This window comes from Tauraco erythrolophus, chromosome 2 (genome assembly GCF_009769465.1).
Source record: "Tauraco erythrolophus isolate bTauEry1 chromosome 2, bTauEry1.pri, whole genome shotgun sequence".
NCBI classification, from domain to species: Eukaryota; Metazoa; Chordata; class Aves; order Musophagiformes; family Musophagidae; genus Tauraco; species Tauraco erythrolophus.
The window spans coordinates 39,956,785-39,980,766 of record NC_141466.1 but is presented as its reverse complement, the minus strand read 5'-3'; the positions used below and the strand labels follow the sequence as shown (position 1 = coordinate 39,980,766).

Below are 23,982 nucleotides of genomic sequence, written 5' to 3'. Positions count from 1 at the left end.
TATTTTTCTCATGAGTATTCAATTTCAGTGTAAAACATAATTTCCACCTAATACTTCATTCTAATCCTGACTATATTTTAGCAAGTGTACTTGCTCCCAATCTAAAAGACCTTCAATTTAAAAAGCTTTTAAAAAAAAATATTTCAAAGCAGAATGCAGAATATTTAAATAATGAAATACTACTACCTTAGCATTGATATTAGAGAAAACATCTGGAACAAATCTGATGAAAAAAAAAAAAGAAATTTTATATTACTCTTCTTTTCTTCAAATTTTTCATACTTTACCAACCAAGTTTTGGTAAGCCAAAGTGTAAATCTGGACATATTAAGGAGATTTGTGTTTCTGAAATACTATATGTGTTTCCCAAGATAAATGTAGAAGCAAATAGTTTACTGTGGAGTTTCTAATACTGCTTTCTATACAGGAATACAACTAATGCTGTTCAACAACAGAATTGTCCTGTTTTCAGCTGGGACAGAGTTAGTTCTTCTTTTTAGCAGCTAGAAGATCTCTGTGTTTCGGTTTTAGTCTGGGATTTATTATGAGAAGAATGTTGATAGCACACTGATGTTCATAGTTGGTACTGAGACCTCAAGGAATTTTCAGCTTGCTGTGGTTCTTGCCAGTGTGCAGGAGCACAACAGGATAGGGGAGAGCATAGCCGGGACAAATAGTCCACAAGACCCCTTAGGATTTGAACTTAGATTTAGAATTGAGGGCTAAATTGACCAATGAAGTATTCCATATCATGCAGTATCATGTCCAGTATGAAAATGAGGGTTGACCAGGAAGAAGGGCTTTTGCTCTTTTGAGGGCTCTCACTCTTGGACTCTTGGAGTGCTATCTCACTCTCTTTTCGGGCCTCTTGCTAATCCAGGATTGCGGTGTCGGGATTTATCTGTTTCAGAATCATTAGTCTGGGACGGGACAGGCCCTGCTCACCAGGTGGTGAGCGATTACACTGTGCATCACTTGTTTGTATATATTATTATCATTATACATATATATATGTGTATTCATATATTATTAGTAGTAGTATTAAATTGCTCTTATCTCAACCCACGGGTCTCTTTCCCTTTTCACCTTTAATTCTCTTCCGCATCCCCTGGTGGTGGGGCAGGGTGAGCGAGCAGCTGTGTGGTGTTTAATTGCTGGCCAGCCTAAACCACATCAAGAATACAAGATGCAAAACTTCTCCTTTTGCTGTTATCTATCTTTAGTTATTTTACGTGTTGTGGATAAGTGTACCAATACATTAAAGTTAAATAAAACACAACTTGACTCACCAGCAGATCTTAAAGTATGATTAACAGTGGGTTTCCCCAGTGTTCAGTATCAAGTCTGAGTCTTTTCAGTATCTCATAAAGACTAAATATAAAGTCACAGCTGACCAAAACAATTAGAGTGATAAGTGTTGCTAAGAATGGGGCAGATTTACTGGATGACTTCAGCATCTTGGTGTCCTATGCTTTGCTTTAACCATCAAGAGTAAAAATCTACACCCTCTGCTTGTAGTCGCACCCTGAGAATTTAGAGAGACTAATAAAATATTGAGTTAGATTAATGGAGAGATTTAGAGAGATTGACATGAATAACGTATGATGCTGGTACATTAAGGGGAAAAACAGACTAGGTGTACAAACAGAAAGTTGGGGGGCAGATAGAAAGTCAGATCTGAAGGACGTGAGGTATTTTTGTGGCCACATGTAGGACTGTGGAAAACTGTACAGCTCAGAAGCTCTTACGTACCAGAGAAATCTGAAAATTTAAGAGGATGCAGAGAAACACCTCTGAAATTAAGTGTTTTTAGAAGGCAATAACAATAAAAAAGAAATTAATATCAATGGGTGAGAAAGTAAACTTGAGGAATTCAAGCATAAAATTGGGGTCCTCTAGTTCACAATAGTCTATGTAGCCTGAGTTGGCTGGGCAACAATTTTCCAATAAAACAGTCACATGAATACATTCACTGCATTTATCAAAAGGAAAGATTTCTAAATGACACTGGTGAATCCCAAGCACTACCACTGGGATAATTTTCTTCTGAAAGAAAGAATAATAAATACGCAAGTAGAAGAAAACAGGCCTCGTCTTGTTCTTAAGAAAAAAAACCCACCCTACTGCTATGTAAAAAATATCTCTATCTTACTTTTTCTGAGGTCCATCTTCTATGTCAGATGCCATATTTCTAAACCAATATTCCTCCGTGTTTGCGCCGTATAGCTAACAGCATGAAACTTTATATTTTGCCTTTCCTAACACCCCAGGGCCATAGCAGTGGCAGCTTCCTGCAGATGTGAGCATCAGTGAAGGAAAGCCTGTTTGTTGTCCTGGTGCAGATGCTATTCGGGCACCTTTGACAGTCAGACCGACTGACTCGAGAGAAGTGGGCGTGTTGCTCCCTTTTTCACAATCAGATCTGCCACCATAACTTTAGCCGTCTTGGTCCAAATGAGATTGTACGTATTCACAAGGGACATGATAGCACTCTCTTCCAGAGCTTGGGTGGTCTCATTGCCTGTAGATGAAGACCACTGGATTCGCCAAACTCTCAATAAGCAGCCCTGTTCACAATTTGTGGACTCTGGCTGAAGAAGAAAAAGTCTTGTTATGATTCTACAGTGACATGTACAGATCTCCAGAACCTTGCTGTGCTGCAATTGATCAGGCTTTGAATAAAGTATCTACCACCGGCTCTCTAACAAGCACCCCACAGGCCTCATCTGTCACTGGTTATTTATATCAAAGTGACCTTAGAGTGATATACAAGCAGAAGATGCTTAGGGAACATTATATTGATGATCAAGGAAAATGTCCTACCAGGCTGTCAGTGGCTGCCGAATAGGCTCCTTGAGGGCAGCCTGGCACTCAGTCATCAGTCTCCCCACGCTGAGCCCTGCAGTAAGTCCCATGGCCCTGCAGAATCGTAGATTGTCTATCTGCTCAAGTCACCGAAGCAAGCAGGAGCAGTGGAGACAAACACACACTATTTACCCCTTCCATTACAAAACCATTCCAAAAACAGTATTCAGAGAGATCCCACTGGAAGGGTTATGAAGATGCAGAGCTCCTGGTTAGGAGCAAAAACTGAAGAGCCAGATTGTTGTTCTGTCCTGGGCCAAGTCAGAAAAAAGACACCATATTTAATTTGATAGGTTTCATTCTTTAATTAACATGTTGAGTGATCGTGCTTTATAGTCTAATAGATCTGCTTTCATGTAGGTTCAAAATGCAGCTAATATGTCTGCTTTTAGTTCATTGCAGCAGTTTTGAACCGTAGCAGAATATTTATGAACTCCTACAAACCCTAGCGTCAGCTGTAACTCCTTTTTCCTAATGAAAACTGCAGCTGACAGCATCATCAATGATTGGACATGATAAAAATTCACAGTCATGAAGCAGCATGCCAGGTCTGAAGCAGAATAAGATGACAGGTTTTAGGTACTCACTTTCCCGGTGGCTCAGTTTATTCATCCTCAGCACATGCAGAAAATATCAGCAATTTTTCCATCAGTGCGTAAGTATATGGAATAGGAAATAATAAACAGATACAGGCTTTCAAAGATTCTTAAGTGCTATTGGTATAAATTTAGAAATGTTCATTTCTTAACAGCCTTATGGGGTGGGATAAACAGGATTTGGAGTTGGTTATCATTTGGTTATTGCCTTTAACATTTTATCCCTGTATATGCTCAATGTAATTAAGATTCTTGGATTACATCCCACATAATTATGATTCTTTTATTTCTTTTTCACAAGGTAAAGTTGCTACTATTTTTTTATGAAGAAGCTTAATGTAGGAAGTAATAATTTACTTTGAATGTAAATCCTAGTGCGCTTGAGTAGATAAAGTTTTTTTAATTTCTATTTTTCCAAATTCATTCACTGATGTAATTCTAGAATAACTGATTTTTTGCTTCGTGAGACAGATGAAAAATTTAGGTCTGAATTAAATGTGTAACTCAGGGCTTTTGTTTTATTTTCAGTGAGTTTTTTTTAATTAGAATTCAAACTGCAGTTATAATACAAAAAAAAAAGAAATTCAGCTATTTCAACTTTTACAAAATGCTATTCTTGCTTTCTCCTCTTCTCTTTTGTCTGAAACTCTTAGCTTAGTTCAGATTAATCAACTAGTCTGGCCCTGAAAAAGCTTTTTTATTAAGTAAACCCTTTATATCAAAAGTATCACCTACTGCCAACTGGAATGCACTGGTACAGCATCAGTGCAGCCTGTTGTGAATTAGGTTTAGCGTTTACCTGTTCATTTGCTGCATATTGTTGCAAGGAACCAATATAATTACCTGCAATTGTGTATGACTTTTTTCTTCTAATAGAAGTTATTTAGCTTAGGGGTAATAGTAAATAGCGATGTAAATAAAATCAAAATATATCTATATCTATATATAACATACTAACATTTTAGTTAAGCAGAGCAGTTAAAAAGCAGTACCTCAGCTTACATACCCTGAGGATGCTAATTAAGTTATCCTCTCTCTTCCTCAACACTACAGAGTCCTCCTGCAGCTCACAGAGCCAGACTGACCCTGATCAGACATGTATACATATGTGATTTCTTTCCTTCTGAAGAGATGTTTTGCTTTTTTATACCCTTGTTTTCCTTTTTTTTTTTTCTTTTTTTCATTTTTTTGCTTGGCTGGCATTCTTCAGATATTATTTAGTTAAGAATTACAGGACTCCTGCTTTTCTTCATGCCCTGAAGCCTGCAGCAGTCTCCTTTCCACTATTCCAAATTCTGTGTCCTACGAGTAACTTTGTAAGTTTTCCAAGACATATGAGGATCTACTCCTTGCAGAAGGCATGAGGGGAACCAGAAGGAACTCACTCCCAACAATTCACACCTTAAAGTAGTGGTGTTTTTTACAGGCTTTTTACCTCTTGGCCAGAAACTCTCTGCAGATCCTCAAATACCTTTTAGGTATTTTTATTTAGAATCCATGAACTTTGTTTTGACTACCAGAGTTAGGGAGCTAAATGGCTACGGAAATATTGCACCTTTCCAACTAGTAGTCCCATTTCTGGATCTACAGCTGGTTTGCAAACCCGGCATGGGACTCAAAATTTGCTTCAACTGTAAATACCAGATAAGGGATTGGTCTTCCCTCACACAATGCAAGAGTTATCTCTAGGGCTAGCAAGAATTACCATATTTAATGATTTATGTCCTATTTATATACTTAGAATAGCACTTCTTTTCAGACTAATATTTGCGTTCTTGATTACTACAGACATTTGTCCAGAAAAGCACCAGTAGTCCAGTGATCACACATAATTTTTTCTCTCCACAAGTGCTTGACAGTTTTTAAACAATTCTTACTTTTTTAGCAAACCGCCCAGGTCCTGCCACAGAAATGTAACAAAGGTATAGTGGCTGACGTTCCTAACTTCAGTTTAGTCCGTACCCAATGCATACAACCATAACGTTTTCACGCCGGTAACAGTGATGGGCCTTGGGGAAATAGGAGAACAGCAGAGGGCACCACCAACAACAAAAGATTTTTCCAGCTGGCGCTTTTTCTCCTAGATTATTGTGTTGTCCCATTTTTAATATTGGGAATAATTTTTTGTCATTACTTCTTAGAAGACTGCCACTTAGATGCAAATCCGAGCTGACCTCATCATGAATAAGGATTTAGTGAAATCACACTTTAACTAGCTGTAATTGTTCCTATAGTCTAAAGGATTAAATCATATGGATATGCATAAGAATCCATATGGTTTAACAGAACATAGGAAAAGGAGCTAGAAAATCATAACATTTGTCTAAATCTATCAGTCCTGTGTGCTGCTCACAACCACAGGAGTTAATCCGTCTTGAGCCAGTTGTGGTCACAGAGCAGTTATACCCACATTTAATTCCATTATTTCACGATTTTTGATTTACACTGGTGGAGGTGAAAGTACTGTCATTTGTAGGTGATGTTACTCCAATGTTCAGTATTAAAAACACAACATGGGGAAGAATGAGACTTCTCTATTCTTTTGATAATGGGAAATAATAATTGAAATGCACGACATGAAGTGATCAAAACTATATGTTAAGTGCTAAATGTGACTACCAATATAGGGATTGTATATTAGCATTAATAACTTATTTTTGGACAGAATCTGTTGCATAAAAATTGCTTCTTCATGTCTTTTGGGAAACTTGTAATGATTTTTTAAATATATAAATTACATGGAAGTAAGAAATGAGAACATCTGTTCTATGGCCTAAACTCTATACATGTGCTGTCATGTGGCACCGAGCCCTTTTCCCAGAGGTAGATCTTGTGCACCCAGACTATCCTTTTGAGATGTTTTACATATGTTAGCATGTGGGCATTTGTATAACCATGTCTTGCATCAATGGGTTCTGCAGTTATCCTGGGAAATAAACTGCTCTGACTGTAGATATAACTACCTCGGGGGCTCCAGAGTCAGTTCTGGCACAGAGCACTCCAGTTCAGTCAGGCTTTGCAGACCCGTTGCTGCAGCACTTTCAAAACCTTCATTAAAACTAATGGAACGTTACTTTTGAAACCTAGCATTCCTTGAATAGATTTTAGTGGAGTTTGCTACTTTGATATCAAGCAAATAATGATTTTTAAAAGCCAGAATTGTATTCTCATTTGCTGAAAGTTGCTTCTAAAATCAAAATATTTTAGTTTTTACAAGTACTTTACTCTGAGAAGTGAATGAATATCAAGTTGAAGTAACCTTTCCGAATTAACTCTTTTATTTTTATTTTTTTTAAATAAAAAAGAAAAGATCAAACTTAAATATGTTCTAGAAAATGTAAAAATTATCCCACAAGATCAATACAGAACGAGTTGCCTCTGTATTAGGTCTAAAGCTAGGATTCTTTTTCTGTGGTCTTCTGACAACTGGTGCCTTGTGAGCTTCAACATTACCTTTTCCCTCTACTTAAGAGACTCTTGATGACTAGATTGAGGCAAATAATACACACTACAATTTTTGTGGTCAACATAGACAATGGGTTTTCTTCTGAATTTTCTGAATTTATAATCTCTTCTGCCTTAGTCTGTTTTTAAAGTTAACTGTTAACCACTTCACTGAATGTGAAACATATCTAATCTGTTAATTGTGTAGCAGTGTTGGAGCCATGGTAATCTAAGTACATAAGCAAGGCAGGGTTTGTAAGTGGCAGTAATAAAATACCTAGAAGCTTTAAAGTTGGATGCTTCTACTTTAGAGCTGAAAGCTTGTGTGGCCAAATCCACTATTTTTTTCCCCCCAGTACTTCAAATGCTCTAAAAATTTGCTTATGTACACTCACAAACACTTCTTCTATTCCCCAGTACTCACTGTTTTTTTTTATTTCAGCTTACAGTGCTTATTGGCTAGCTGTGACTAGACATACTGATTTATAGTTCTGATTCTGATTCCTGATTGGACAAATCTCTAGTGAGCATAATTTAATTTATTGGTTCAGAATTGTTTACCGTAAATATTCATGATTTTTTATAAGCATTGTACATGCTTACAGTCGACTATATTTGAGAACAGTTCTTTCAGGTAAACTAAATCATTAGAATATTTTCAGAGAGCCAACACACAAAAGACAAAAACATAATTTGAAGCAAATACAATTTTTTTTGTTTGAAAATATCCTTATATAAAATATAATTTTGCAGCTATTTTACTGAGCTCACTAGTGAGCCCATTCTTTTCCAGTCGTTTCTAGACAGCCAGAGTAGAGGCAATGGGAGAGATTTATAGGATATCTGTGGGCAGATGTGCAAGGAGCTCTGGTGAGAATTCAAAATAGGTTCATAGGAGCAGCATAATGAGATTCCATTTTAAGTCTCTCTTAGAAAGCCATGATATACATCCCAGTGTGGGTCTCCAGCTCTTAAGAGAAAGCCTACACTAAGTTAAAACACCACTAACTGCAGACTTCTCCATGAATGAGATACTACTTTATCTATGTTCCTAAGTAACATGTCATTCTGAGAATGCATTTACATAAGTACAGTCAGAGTTCCCAGCTTAATGAGTATCACAAACTGTGTAGTTCTAAGTCCAGAACACCTTCACTGAATAAATCCATGCTTGCAATCTCCAGACATCATATACATTGATTATTGACATCATTTCTTCAAATGATGGACCATGATGAGCTAGGACAGATTTTAGGTAACCCATCACATATTATGCTGATAAGCTGAAATGAGTTGTGCAGCCATCAGGGATGCTTTTTAATGATTCTTATTATTGACATCTTTAGTGGAAGCAGCAACAATACTTCATAGAGTACACTTCTATTAATCACTCTAGATGTCAAAAGTTATAGATGATTGCAGTAATATTTGCAGGAGATGCATGAGAATTTTAAAAGAAAATTATTCAAGTGTCTGACATGTAGGGATTCTAGATACAATAAGGATACTAAAATCAGTTACTTTGAAGCTTATTGATGGAAGACAGGCATGCTTTTCCACCTCTGAGGATGATACTACTTCAGTACTGTCATTCCCATCGTTCTCCATAGTATGAGTATCAATGCCATGTTGACTAGATGTGTTTTATATTGCTTTCTAATCTAATCAGAAATACTGGACCAGGAGGCACTTTGTCATGATTGAGCAGAAATCTCTGTCACAGCTACAGGACAGCATTTAAAAAGTTTTTAAAAATATGTATCTTGCAAAAACCCAAGTATACTGATGGTTCTCAGGAGTAATCTCTGTATTTTGTAGGCCTGTAGAGGCATCATTATAAGAGTCTCACTAATTCTAATGGATTTATTTCTCAGCCCAGTAAAGTGCTGTGTTCCTGTGTTAAGAATAGTACATTATATCAGATAGAGCATGCTCATCAAACATGTCTGCTCTTAGGTCAATTTTTCTGCTATAATTTTTTATATCTTGGCATAAGGTATGCGATCTGGTGTACCGAGGACAGAAATCTTGCACATGTACTATTCTTTAATTAGGATTAAGGGTGGATTTCCCTCAGAGGTGGTTGACAAACTATGCATTGCTTAATTCAGATCTGCAGCTGAACAGTGCATTTGCTTTTACAGAGTATTGCATGGACAATACCTGTCAAATAAGCCAACTATGTGGTCCTCTCTGACACCATAGGCCATAGAGGTAGGAAGGATGTATTAGCAAACGAGCTCAGATATTTTTTCTAAGTGTGGATTATGCAGTAAGAGTGAAGGAGAACACTGCTTTTTAGCCTCAGTGTGATATCTGAGTCTTTAAAACCATAAATGAATTGCCGAGTCTGACCCTGAAAAGAGAATCTCAGAGACCTAGAAAAGTGTGCTTTTGCTAATATCCAGTGGATTAGCAGCTTTTACTAAATCTAATGGATTTTAAAAAAATCCCCAAAGATCTAGGTCCAAGTAATTTTCATTGACAGTTTTTGGATAAATCGCTTCTGTGATTTCCTACTTAAAATCCTGTGAATGTATTTCTGAAGGAAGTGTTTAGTTATCATGAATATCTGTTCTGAGGTTTAACATTTTGAACCACTGTGTTTTTTCCTTTCATTTGTGTCATGTTTTTCTGATTACAGTAATTCTGTTGACTAGAGAAGAGTTATTTATGGTCATATTTGTTATGGTCATAGGTATCACCATAAGAATTTAGACTTTCTAAGAGGTCCAGGTCCATTCTGGCAACCATTGCAACCACTTTACCTGTCAGGGGGATGTGCCATACACACATCTCCGAGGCTGAACTGGGTTGGAGTATATTTGAAATGCATGCATGTGATCGTTAACCTGCCAGTGCTGGTTGGCAAAGGCTACATGTCCTTGCAAACAGGTTATATAAACCTCTAGCTCAGAGTAGACCTATGGTTTTGGAAAAGACCTTCTAGATCATGTTCCCCAGCTTACAGCAGCCAAGGCTCTTTGCCCTCCCCTCCCCTCTTAGGTACACAAAATTTAGCAGCTACCCATGATGTCTGTATAAAAATGACCAGCTTTTCGGTACAACAAATGATTAAAAATATAATATCCGGAATTCAGATCCAGTGGACACTTCTCCCATTTTTTTATTATTATTTTGTAAAAAAAATTCAGGAGACTTAACGAGGACAAGAAAATGCTCTTAAAAGGCACGCAATACCATTTAGCTTCACCTAGAAGCTTTACCATTCTAACCCCCGCCCCTACATTTGGTTTAACTGTGCTTAGTGAGTAGAGTTTGCAGCACTTGTTATTTAAAACATTGATTCTTGTTCCTTCTCTTCATATAGCTTCAGAATCTTTCACAGACTGTAAACTTCCCTGTCATAAAGTCATAGATAATTCATCTCAAATTTAATGAATGCTGCTATCATTTAGAGAAGATTAGGCAACCATCTGCAGGAATGTCTGCAGTAAATAGTTGCAGGGCAAGGAAATAGTCTGGATGTCCTTGTAAATGCTGCTTTCTACAATTACCTTTACTTTTCAATGTTTCTAGAACAGAAAGGAAAGAGAATGAAGTATTGAATGCAAGACTAGCTTAGAAAATTACAGTTAATCCTCAGTCATCTTCTCTTGAGTTGTAAATGTATAGAGCAACAAAGAGGCACATACTAGCCTGTGTGTAATATCTCGGTAGCTTGCTGCAGTATTCAGTAAAAAGAGACTCTTTATATAAAATGCTAATGTTCTGAAATAACTACTGCACTGGCTAACAGTATCAATGATTCAATTAATTAAATATATGACAAAAGCAAAATACTTAATGCAGAAGTAAAATAGTATGAAATGTAAAAAACAATGAAGGTACCAAAGTATTATTATGATACTAAGATTTAAATTTTTAAAGGCTACACATGAATAAGTTATTATAGTAGAAACACTAAAATGATGAGAATACTACAAGAGAATGCATTTAAGGTATTTCATGAAAAAAGCAAAATAAATAAAGGTAATCCCCTATGTTTTCATTCTTTAATGTGTTATTACATCCATGAATCTCTTGAGAGAACAATAGGTAATATGAAAGAGCAGTATCCTGCTGAATTTAGAGGATTTTAATGTTAAACTCGATAATGTAAATTTCTTTTATCACTGTTACTATTTTTATTTGAATAAAAACATCATGGGTTGGATTTCCAGGGAACTATTTGAATGGGAAAAAACATGATCTACAGAGCATCTTCTGCATACAAGCCATGATAATTATAAAATATGTCAGATTTAGTAGAGATACAAATGGGTAAAGCTGCAGTTTGGGCTTTCATTCACCCCTCCTTTTCCTCTTTGCTTAGTTACAATTCTGCAAAGTGCATGTGAAAACACCATACCTGCTGTGGTGACATTTTACATTCATTTTGAACAGGTATGAGTCACTTCATTAGATTCACATGCTCAGTTTCTCCTGCCTGGGTGTAAGATGATGAGCAATTGGGCCCAGGAAGGAAAGTAATAGAGCTTGCACAGTTTCAACAGTCTGTGCACATGCAAAGTGAATAAATATTAGATCTTCATGATTTTCTTCACTGACCAAATCTGTAACCATGAATAAACAGGTTCAGATCTCACCGAAGATAATGGCCGGCCAAGGGAGTCACTGCAGAGATGCACAGAGAGACAGCAGATTGCATTGCCATGAGAAAGTTTAAATCATCTGTATTTGTGCTATAATTTGTATTTTAATTCGGTAATATTTCATTTCTTATGTCATTAAAAATAGACGCAATAGTATTAATCCAACATTATTTCCTAGGACTAAATAGGTCTCCCTAGGGACAAACACAATCTAATTACCTATGTACAATATGTTGACTGTTTAGAATACTAATTATTTTTCCTCTTTTTTGAAAGATGAAAGAGAGCATATGTATATGTATTAGTATATGTCTGTGTGTGAGAGAAAGCAAATTTTGTATCAAATTTATTACAAATGTTAACCTATTATTTTCTTTTACTTGATAAAATGCAAGAGTGTACTATAATCAAAAAATGACTTTGTTAGTACAAATGCTATTGCCTTTCATATTTTCACTACTATTAAAATCCTCTCCATGTTTTCATGAGTAATAGGATATCTTTCTCACTCTGTTCATGAATACAGCTCAGTTCAGATCTTAATTCACTCTGGTGAAAGAAATTATTCCATTCAGTTTGAAACTGGTCAAAGCTCTTCTATACTGTTTCAGAGAGCCAAAAGAGGACTTATTATGGGACCAGGATCTACGTAGGAAGTAGGCAAAGACTGTTCTAAGCACGTTTTCCACATTTGCTAAGGAGAGGTTCCCATGGAAATCCAATTCAGCTAATAGCTATGTTACCATTTTGGCAACTTGCCTGCCTGGTGAGGAAATATCATTTTAAGGGGTTCCCATAGAAAGCCATAGCTTAGTCTCTGCTGCAGAGTGGTGATATTCACCGGAGCCCTGAAGCTCTGTGTCCTGTCAATACAGCGTTTGAGAACGGATACTTCCTCCTGGGGCCTGGGTGCTCAGCTGCAGCGAAGCAGGGCTGGAGACAGGGAAGGGAGTGCTCCCAGGATTTTCTTCTTTCTTGTCACAGGGTTTACTGTAAAGGAAAAACAACTGCAGCTTGTGTTTTGTTTGGTTCATTTGTTTGTGTGTTTTTGTTGTTTTTTTTTTTTTCACTCCAGCCCTACAAAAGAAGAACTAAAAAAAAAACGCGAACAAAAACTCCTCAGTCCTTTGAATGTAATGAAAATGATTTTTTTTTCTTTGTATGGAAGGTAATTTTATAATCAAAAAGAAACAGAAAATCCTGACTTCTCAATTCAATGCAAAATTGTGCTTCCAAGTCAACACACATTCTGCCATCTAGTGACCAGAAGAAATTGTACTGACCAGCTGCGAGTGTGATGAGAAATCCCAACTACTGCTACTACTGCGTATTGCACTAATATCTTTGTGTGAGAAACTGTAGCGTGGGCTATGAAGACATTAAATGTACAGGAAACTTTTTCAAGCTCTTGGAAGTCTGCAATTAATCAGATCTGTTGAAATCTGTTAATAGTTCTGTCCCAAAACTAATTGAAACAAACTGGTTCTTTATATATTTCTAGGGCCCTCCTCTTTCTTCCTTTTCCCCTCTGCATCCCCTTCTTCTCCTTCACCTGGGACTTACATCAGCATTTTGCATAATTCCTGGGAAAAACATTTGTATGTTGTTACAGAGAGGATGCCATCCTACTGCATGTGAGACATTTTGCATTAATGCACATTCTGACTGCAAGGTCTTTAATATTAATTCCATAGTCAAGAGTACTTGAAAACACTCATTTGACTATTTACAGTTCATGAGAGGTAGGACAATATGAAGTAAACTGCCAGAGTGCTGTGGGTGAGAGAAGAAAACGACAGTCACTTTGGGGAATCAATTGCCTCTTCTTACTTTTAAGGTTCTGATCAGCCTTCAGGGAGCTGCTTGCCATCTCACCTCCCAGCGGTTCGGTACAAGCTGAGGATGCTCAGCTACTCTCAGAGGTTGCTTTGTATTTTACACACCCTGAAGGAGTAACCCTAAAGGTCTCAGAATCACTTTTTTTAGTTCAACAGTTCATTCATGCTGTCGTCATCTACTACTATGCTGAAAAAGGCTTTTTTTTTTTATTAATGCCAGTGTGTTCTGTGCCATTAGTAGTACAATTCATACTAGATCTTACACCTATAACCAGCTCAGTACGTTTACAGTGCGAAGTTCCCATGAAATGTGACATAAAAATAACCATCAGTGCCAAACTAGCTTGGTTTATAATGCCATCTGATGACTAGGATATATATGTAACAGCCTTACAAATATTATTAAACAGTCTAGGCATAAAATCTGTTTGACATGTACCTTAATTTTAATGATTATCCATCCACTTGTCAAAAAGCAAAGACTAGCCATTGGTGAGTAGAACCTTGCAGAGCTGTATTTTTCCTTTGTATTGCTCAGTCTTCCTACTTTGCATTTTTATACTGTTAACAGATGTTCTTTCTTCTTTGTTCCTACAGAGAGCACATGGCACCTCTCTTCTCTCCTAAAAACGTACACCTACATTGGCCGCAAGATTTTAGCTTCTCCTTTAAAAACTAAAAGGTTACTCAATAGGAATAAAATTCCCATAACATAACATAACATAACATGAAAAGAAAGGTAAGCAAATGGGACTACAGATAAGAGTTGTTGTAAATAATACTCAGTTGTAACCTTTGGAATTTCAGAAATCATTGTTGTTTTTTTTTTTCACTCCCAGAAGGCATGGAACTATATTACGTGCTTCAGAGTTATATGTAAAATGAAATTATAAACCACGTGGATATTAAGACATATGCATTGCTAAAATACTTTCAAGTATTGATCCATTGTGTACAGCTCAGGAGAGAAAGAATACACATGCTATTGCAGGAAACTATTGTACTTCCATAGGCCAAAGGATCTCTGACAGCAAGATAAATTATTTTATCAGATAACTAAACCTCACATTTTCTACCACAAATACCTGGAATATGTTATGATTTGTTAGAAGTCACGTTCAGGTTAAAATGATCCATTCAAGGTTCCCCATAATGCTATTTGTCATTTACATTTTGAGGTATTTCTTTATGAGTTTTATTCTCATGCAGGTAGATTACAGCATTAACAATGTAATAAAAAGCATTAAAACCCTTCAATGTCTACAGGCCTAACTTAGAGTCTCACTGTTGACTTCTGGATCAGGCCATATACTTGTCTGCTGTTGAAAAGATTCATTGTCCCTCTTTATTTAATGAAACAGTCTGATTAATATCAATGTTTGAGGTAAAAGCAGAGAACGACTGTCCTGTTTCACCCAAGGGAAAAGTAGAACAGACATCACAAAAAAAATTCTGTTTGGAAACCGATGTCTGCAAAAATGCCTTCTTCTGGGTTAGAAAACTTATTTTCAGCGGCAAGAACTAGGTAAGAAGAATGAGAATGAGAAAAATTCCTTCACTCAGAATCTCAATTCAAACATCCAATACAATATCCCAGGAATCAGGTCTTGAATCTTGCTGACTTGAGTTTGCAGGATGCCTCTATGCCAGATACTGTCAGGAGTAAGACGGTCCCTTTCACCTTTCCCACACAAACAGTCCTGGAAACTGCTGTGCCATTTAGTCAGACTTCAGGCTGACTTGGGTTGAAACGCTTTCCCAGCCCAGAAAGCATTTAACTATTTCTCCTCTTTGTAGCGTTGAGGGAAAACAAATGCGTTAACTGGTTCATCATTCGTTATTTAGCTAGGATCTGAAAGTGAAGGAAAGTTCTGTTCTATGTAGTATTTATTTTAAACTATGGCAATCACTAAAGTAAGATATTTTATTATAAAATGCTTCATAAAAAAAGCATTACTGTTGAGCGTCTTAGATGAAACAATTTTGACAGCACTGTTTGTACTTATATGCAGAAACTGGACACTTCTAATCCCATTACGAAAATGTTCTTGACCTTTATTTTTCTTTTCTCATGAGGCCTGAATTTTAATGAGGCCTTAAAGTCCTCACTCACGCCCGTCCACTGCATTTCCTGTTACCACTTTTGTTCTCATGCGGCATTTGGTTAAATACTTCAGCTGAATATGAAAATAAGAGCACTGCATAAGTCTGGTTCCATTTTCTGACAAAATTTATAAAGAAATATTTTTATCTTTGTTATGAAACTTTTATCTTTAACATATATTTATATATTTACTATATAAATGCTTATTATATCAAAGGGAGATTAGTTGAAAAGTGCATCTCAAAGACCATCAGCAATAGCCGAAGTGAATTCAATGTGTAAATTAAAAATGTGTTGTTGCTAAGCAGAAAAATAAAAAAGTTGAGGCATGATTTGATCTTGCATCAACAACTTGCATTTTATTTTGCTTGGTGATATTTGTGAGTAACTCCATCATTGTGAATGGAGCTACACCAAGTATAAACCACAACCTTGAAAACTGATCTCCCAGACTTTCCTTTGCCTCTTCCGCAGAGGTCTGTGTCCTGCGGGACGCTGCATGTGCCTGCACCCAGCACAGGATGCTGCGGGACTGGGACTGGAGCATTCACCACCTCCCTGTATGCCTCTGGAAAGCCTTCCTCTAGCAAGGTCTCCCATTATTGCACTCTCTTTTTTTACTTAAAAATAGAATTAAGTCTTCTGCAAGAATGGTGCCATATCCTCTAAATTGCCTGACACGCAGGCAGCATGCAGGCAGCAAACTCAGAGTAAACATGCCTTGTTTCACAGCCTCTTCAAGGGAAAAGCTACATAAAGGCTCTTGTGCTTCACCATGTTGTTAATTACAGTTTAAATGGTCGTCTGTACTACACCTTGTAAAAATTGGAGAAGCATCATTCTAATCTTAATTTGCATTAGAATGTTGATTGTAAAACTTTAATTATAGTAAGAGATTTCCCACAGAATAAAAAACTATCTTAAATCAGAGGAGCTGTAGGTGTATTTTGTAAAAATAAAATTAATAAACTTTATTACACACATATGTATGTATACACATACATATATATGTATATATATTACATATATGTATGTATATATATAATTTAATTATCTTTTATCTGTATTTCTAGGATGTCTTAAAAATGTTGAATGTTTAATTCCCAAAATATATTTTATTAATTAGATTTTCAAATATTCTCTTTAGAATGCGAACTGCATTGCTGTTCTCAAATGAATAATTAAGTTTATATCTTAAATGGTGTCATTAATGAATATTTACAAAAAGAAATACTAATTTGGAGAAATATATTAATAATTCACTAGAAAATTAAAAAAAACCTCTCTCTCTACTGATTGACCCTGTAAAAATATATTTTCCTTTTATTATATCTTTACTCTAAATAGAAATTTAAATACCTGTTCTTTAATGATTTATCAGAACAATGTGTTTGCAAATAATATTTATTAGTAGCATTTACATCTTATATAATGTTTTGCATCTTTTGAGGCAGGAAGGTAAGTTTTGTTATCTTAATGACTTTACGAATTGGGGAGAATTTTGAATTTCGCATTCGTAAGGACACCTTCCAGTAGAAAGGTCTTTTTAAATGTTTATATTCCTAGTGCTTCAGAAACCTTCTACCTCATCAGAAACTTCATGTGGTTTTAGTTGAAGTATCTTCAATGTTAACCCACGGTTCCCAGCACACACCTCCTAAACTTGGAGTCCCAACAGAAGCAGAATATTTAGCACCACGTCACAGACAGCTGTGTGTGCCTGGGAGGACCAGAGGGAACTGTGCTGAAGACTCAGCCTTTCCCCTTATAAGTGTGAAGGGCCCTCCACATTTCATCACAGAAAGGAAAAAATGGGCTCTGAGGTGGAAGGCTAGGAGGTCTGCCCAGGACCAGAGAGGGAAAATGACAGCAGTGGTAGATTAAAAAATGAAGCACTCTTGTCTCCCACAATCTGGGTCTTTGTGTCATTGATTTTTGACATAGATTTCCCTATTAAAATCAGTGGGAACTCCCTTCTAAAGGCTGAGGGCAAGATATAACCTATAATCTTTAGAACTGAGAGGTTTCAGAAAGGAAACAGTTCATAAGCACTTATTCTGCTGGATTGAGCCTAAAAATTAAGCAGTTTGCTGGCTAAATTGTTATTATTTGCATTGCCACCATTCCCAAAGACGACTCCATATCTCTGTTTAAGACTTCGTCAGCCTGAAAGATGAGTGCAGAAATAGAAGTCCTCTGGAGGATCAGCAGGCTCTGCTGTAGAACAGCAATGTCTAACACTTTCACAATCATGCTCTGGTGTGGTTTGCACTGATTCAAAATATAGGAATAAAATTTCTGCATTTGAATAAATGTTTTTTGTCCCATGTCATACAGCTGATTTATAGTATGTGTCACTACCTTGAATGTTGTTTCATACAATAAAATCATGTTTGAAAATCTGCAGACACAAATTTAAGTATTTATTAAAAGCTGAGTGTAGCAAAGTTAAGTTGATGTTAACTGCCATGATCACTTGCCTGACTTTTACCAGCAGCTTCCAGGTATGTTAGGAACATATTGCATGAGACATTATGTGACTTTTGAGAAATGTCTACACACAAGCTTTCATAAACCTTTATTCTGTCTTTAGAATTTGGAATGATGGGAGATCATACAATTAAAAGTCAGCGACCTCGATCTGTTCATGAGAAAAGGGTCCCTCAGGAACAAGCTGATGCTGCTAAATTTATGGCACAAACTGGTAATACATCAGTTACATTTTTCTATTTACTGTTGTTAATTTTAGCAAAACCACTGCATGTTTCCATAATCTTTTGCTGCATATTTGTCAGTTTTCTAAGCTGATACTTTTTTTGAATCATTTATTTTTTTTTCACCAGTTAAAGTCCATAAATAAAGTAGCTGAGAATTAGGTAGATCATACAAAAACATGAACTGTGAATGTGGATACAGAATCATTTAGTGTTAGCATGAATTTCTTTAGTAGTTAAAGCAGTCTCACACATGCAAGGCACAGGACAGCTTACTGTGACATATTAACTTTTTTCAAAGAAGATGTTAAGAATAATGCTTCAGAATTTCTTTATAAATAGACTGAGGTCTAATCCCAGCTTTAGGCATTTATCAAATTAATTAATTACTAGGGTGACTGTAATGTGCATACATTCAACATTTACTATCTTTGGCCCAGCACAACGCTCTATTCTCTAGTTTCCCAATTCATAATTGCTAAATGAAGTTGGCCGTAAGTAGCTTTTAATTGGATGTGCAAATTATCTAACAGTTTTTCTTCTAAAATGTATTTTCTAATTTTGTTTGAGCAACTTTGTCTTGTTTAGATAAAGATACCAAAACGATATTACAAACCTAGAGCTGAAGTAATTAAAAAAAAAAAAAAGCTTGTTTACCAACAGTTACCACAGCTGGCTTGAAGTCAATGATAAAATTTCATTGATGAGTTGAATTAAGCTTTCATACACCAAAACTACTGCCCATTTTGACATGAGTAATGATCTGTGTATCTGTTGGTAAAATCTAAATCTTTAATGATTCCCTACGCACTCCATTCCAGTAAGTTATTGTGTTGAAAATCTTGTGCCCCGTAATTATTGTATGGATTTGAAATTACTTACTCTGTATTCCATAGTTAACTAACCTAGAAAATATGCCTGCATCAATCATACGTAATGCTTCCAGTTTTATATTCCCTCTAGTAAAACAGCTATAATTGCTTCTAGTTATGTTGCATGTTGACTTCCTTAGTAGTAGGGTGCTTTATTTAACAGATTTGCCGAAATCAATATATCAAGTAATTTAAATACATGTATAGCTAATCAGCGTAGATCTGTTTGGTAAAGAATTTAGAAGGGGAAAAAGTCTGTTTCCCTGCTGTTAATCTACAGGACTACTTTTACGGCTAACTCCCAGTTGATACTACTGTAAGCAAATGTAGTGGAAGAAAGGAGCCTAGAACCCTCTTGGTCTCCATGCAGTTTTTGTTTAGGCAAGTAGAACTTATTACTTACATACTTAGCTTAGACTCATAATGTTAGTTGCTTACTACATAGAATAACACCTTTGCTTTTATGCTGCTTCTTGAATTCATACAATTACTCCAAAAAAAAAGTAAGGTGATCTGGTTATTTTCTCATATAAATCCCTAAAACTTTTATATTATGAGATAAAACTTGTACTTGATCATTTCTAGTCATACATTGCAGTGCATCTATTATGGGTGTTAGAGAACTGCATTACAAATGCAGCACTTATAGCATCACTTTCTGATAGATTGTGTGTGTGAAGTGGGAGATGAACGTTCAAAATTACACAGGCTTGGTTTTCAAGGTCCTGTTCTGAAAGCATGTGAGATGTATCAGCAGAGCATATAAATTTACATGCCAAACTTTGAGGAAATCTATATTTTACATACTGTAGGTTAACATATTTTAAGTAATACTGCGTTCTTTTTGGACATACTTACTAATTTTCATCTCTTCTTCATTTTGATTTTCCTTTGTAGTGATCATTGCATATTTTCTTCACCTCTAATGCATTCATTTTCTTGTGATATAATTAATGTGATAGCTTCTTAAACTGATTCATAAGGTTTTTTTCTAACATATCTCTCTCATTAATTTACCCATATACTAAGAAATCTATTAGCCTTTAAAGTAAATGGATTCTGAGTTTTCTTATATTTTAAGCCTGTTTAATATTTTATTTTGTGTAATAATAAAACACATGCAAAAGTGCAACAAAATGTTTGTATAGTTTAAAAAGGCAGAAAGACAGGAATAGAGAACTGTCCTGGAAAAGATTTATGAAAAGCATTTAATACTGTTAGAATAGTGGACTTAATCCACCAAATTTTGCTGGGAATGGAGGAGTTTTAAAATGTGGTACTAAAATATGGATTTCCCTGTTTGTTTGTGAGTGATATGAGGCAGCAAAATATTTTGTTGTTTTTTTTTTTAAAAAAAAGATACATTGTATGAATAATTTATTGTGCTATATTTGTCATTTTATGTGTTTGGACTGATCCTTCCCTTAGGTGTTATGGGATTTAGAGAGTATAATACAGGTAAGTGTTACACAGGTCAATGAGGCCTTCCATACAGTAAGTTATGTTTCCTCTTACATGTTGAGCAGCAGGGGAGAAAGGGCTTGGTAGCTTGCCAGTAGTTAATTTAAGATTGTAGTTTTAATACGATAGATATAAAAATTCAAGGGTTCTCAAGTAACCGAAAACTAGAGTGAAAATAAAAAGTAGCCCTTTTGAAATTTTCAGTTCAGAGAAGAAAAAAATGGAAAAGAGGTAAAGAAAAGAATAGATGACGTATTTGCAAATTCTGCAGGCAATCTAGGTTTAGTCTAGAAAATAAATGAGACTTTATTTGCTTAAATTAAAAATGGTTAACTATTATATGTGTCTATAAATGTTTTTCTCCTTTAAAATATTTTAAAATAAGTAATAATTATATGGACAGCAGTACAAAATAATCTGAAAAATTAAAAATTACCAAAAAATCATGATGTATTGTGCAAAAGGAAGTGAAGTAGCTGGTGAGATAGATTTGTTTGTTATTTTCTCTGATTTCACTCTTTTTGCACCATACATCATGTTAATGTGGAGGACCTTGCTCCAGCAAATGTTTAAGCCTTCTGTCCTTTACATATGTTGAAGTATATTGCTAGATTCTTCCTTTTGTGAATGGACAATACATATACACTCAGAACTTTTAATAATTAGCATTAATTTTGAATTCACTCAGTGCAATCACATGTATCATGTTACTGCTATTTATTGCTATCATGTTACAGTATCATGTTACTGCTATTTTTCATCATATTCCAAGGGTTAAGAGCAACTTTTTATGCCTTTTTATGCCTTTAAGATATCAAAAATTTTAGATTTTGAATACTTCATTTCTGTATTTTATTAGCTATGCACTGTCACCATGTCTGTGTTGGATAATGGATAATTTACACTGAGTATATATGACTGTTTTACATAATGAGGAACATCTTGAGAAACATAGCTTTGACTTTTTCTGCTGTTTGACCTTTCATTTAAACCATTTAACAAAGGCAAAGTCAAACTTCAAACATGGAGGAAAAGACAAAAACCATTAGCCTAGAAACCCATAGTAATACAAGTATTTTTACCATGTACCTAGGGCTTAAAGTACACATAATGTGATTGTTACTGTCTACCTAGATATTAGCTATATTTACCATACTATATCATCTAACCTGAACCCAAGCCATGTAACAACTTAATCAAAATGCCGAATTAATATCAGAAAAATTATTAAAACAATATTAAGTGATTAAATTTCTCCTTTTTTTCACCTAACAAATAAAGAAAACGACTACAAAAATCATTTTGGTGAATTTTTATATGTAAAAATTCTCTTCTTTTTGTCCTTGTCTATATAAATTGTTAGAATTGTACATCATTTTATGAGAAGCAGAGGAATTTGTGTGCTAATTATAAAGCATTTTGTCTTGTTACTGAATAAGAAGCACATTTTTCTTTAAAAGCATCGAATAGCCTTACAATTGCTTCTTAGAGCACTAGCAGAGACAGGCATTTTGCAAAGCTTTCATGCTTGGCCTCTGGAAACAAACAAACAAAAAAAATTGCAGGAAACAGTAAGAAACAGTATATAATTTACTGCATTCTTGGAAGATAGCACCAGAGTCTTCCTGGTTTGCAGGCATTCCCTTGATTGCGACCAAGACTTTTGAAAGACTAGAGGTATATTGAGATAATCAAAATTTTAAGCAAGCTATTCCAGACTGAAGGTTGTATCATGCCACTGATTTTAATGCAGAAAATCCCATTTTTTTAAAAAAAAAGACTTAGGTTTAAAAATCAAGGGTGTAATAGAGGCTTCAGCACACCATTTATACATATTTTATGGAAGAAGGTGAACACGAATCCACATGTACTCAAACTGTTCAGTGAGGTATATTCACATTATTTTTGCATTTGCTTTCTGAGAATACTCAAGAGATCCAGTTTTCTGAACGTGAATGCCTTTGGGAAAGGAATTCCAGAATTCTATGTATGGCTCTTCATAGAAACTATATTTTAGCATTCTTTCCTGAACATCCATGCAAGACTGTGCCATACTTGCTTTCAAAGAATAGAAATAATACAATGTGCTATCTCTCAACAATAAAAAAATAACACTATTCAAATGCACAATATTAATAAATTACATCTGACAATTTAAAACATAGTGGTATGTACTACATGAAGTAATGAGGTCTAGTGCATCAAGAATTTAGCACACCTGTAAGTCAAAAGCAAGGAGCAGATCTGTTCAGTAAAAGATCAAACCAAAGTTACCATCCCATTGTTCACGTTAAAATTTGGTAAGGAAAGCGCTTCTTTTTGCCAGGGAACTTCTCTCAAATGCTAGATGACCCTGCTGAAGAAAAGATAAGAAATTAGGGGGTTCATTTGTTGGGTTTTTTTAAAATCAGAATTCTCTTACTGACAGAGTTCCTTAAACTATTACCTAACCTTCATTCTAGAGTGAAAAGTATAAATATCAAAGATAAATTCTTTGCTATTATGTGAAAAGTGTTGTTTATATTCTTTTAGCATCCTGAGGGCAGTGTTGTTTCTGAGATGTTGAAGGGCAGTAGTTCTCATAAAGTTATAAATGATGGTAAGCAATCAGTGTTTCCCTCTGACAGGCATTATGTGACTGCAGCATTGTAGGTGTTTTTATTTTCTATTCATTGCACATTTTCACAGCTGCTTTACTCCATGAACTCTTAAATATTTCTTTTGGTGTGGTACTTTTTTTTTTTTATTATTTGTAAGAGCAGACGATAATGAGCTTCAGCAAAAAAAAAAAAGTCTCACTAATACTTATGTCTATATTCATGTTTGTTTGTTGTCTTGAATACAGGTGAATCTGGTGTTGAAGAGTGGGCCCAGTGGAGTACGTGTTCAGTTACTTGTGGTCAAGGGTCGCAGGTGCGAACCAGAACTTGTGTATCACCTTACGGGACACACTGCAGCGGCCCTTTAAGAGAATCAAGGGTTTGCAATAACACTGCCCTCTGTCCAGGTAGTGTTAGCAGCCAATAAATAAAATTGTGGATGTTTTTGAACTGTATAATGATAAGAATTTGAAACTATATATTTTTTAATTATTATTTTATTTTTAACATTGATTTCATAAGGGTATTTCAAATAGAAAAGTGTAATTCTATTCAGCTGTGAAATATTGTCATGTAGGTTGTTATTTTTACTTTCAGAACAGTGGAAAGATATGGAACAAGAGTCCCTTTTTTTTTCTGACAGTTTCAGATTTTTAGAAAAAGTCTATATTATCTGATTTTTACTCAGAAAAGAGAAGGTATAGCACCAGTACAAAGTCCAAATTAGGGAAGAAATCCAGATCATCAACACATTAAGAAGCAAAGACTGTTTAACTGGATGAGTTAAGCTAATATATATTATTCAACACTGCAGTTGTTTCACCGTTTAGAATACCGTCTTCTAGGCAATGGGCCAGACAATGTTCTCTGCA

General features: G+C 35.4%; 1 protein-coding gene across 2 annotated transcripts in view; it reads left to right on the top strand.

Annotated features, from left to right (window-relative positions):
- ADGRB3 (adhesion G protein-coupled receptor B3) overlaps positions 1–23,982 on the top strand; it is a 470,155-nt gene that overhangs the window by 172,153 nt on the left and 274,020 nt on the right. Inside the window, exons 2-4 of one of the 2 annotated variants that reach the window (XM_086608298.1) lie at positions 18,057–18,167; positions 20,478–20,507; positions 23,356–23,517. In XM_086608298.1, the coding sequence (XP_086464424.1) occupies positions 18,057–18,167; positions 20,478–20,507; positions 23,356–23,517 (303 nt within the window). The remainder of the gene's footprint in view (positions 1–18,056; positions 18,168–20,477; positions 20,508–23,355; positions 23,518–23,982) is intronic. The other variant, XM_086608299.1, reaches the window with a different exon arrangement.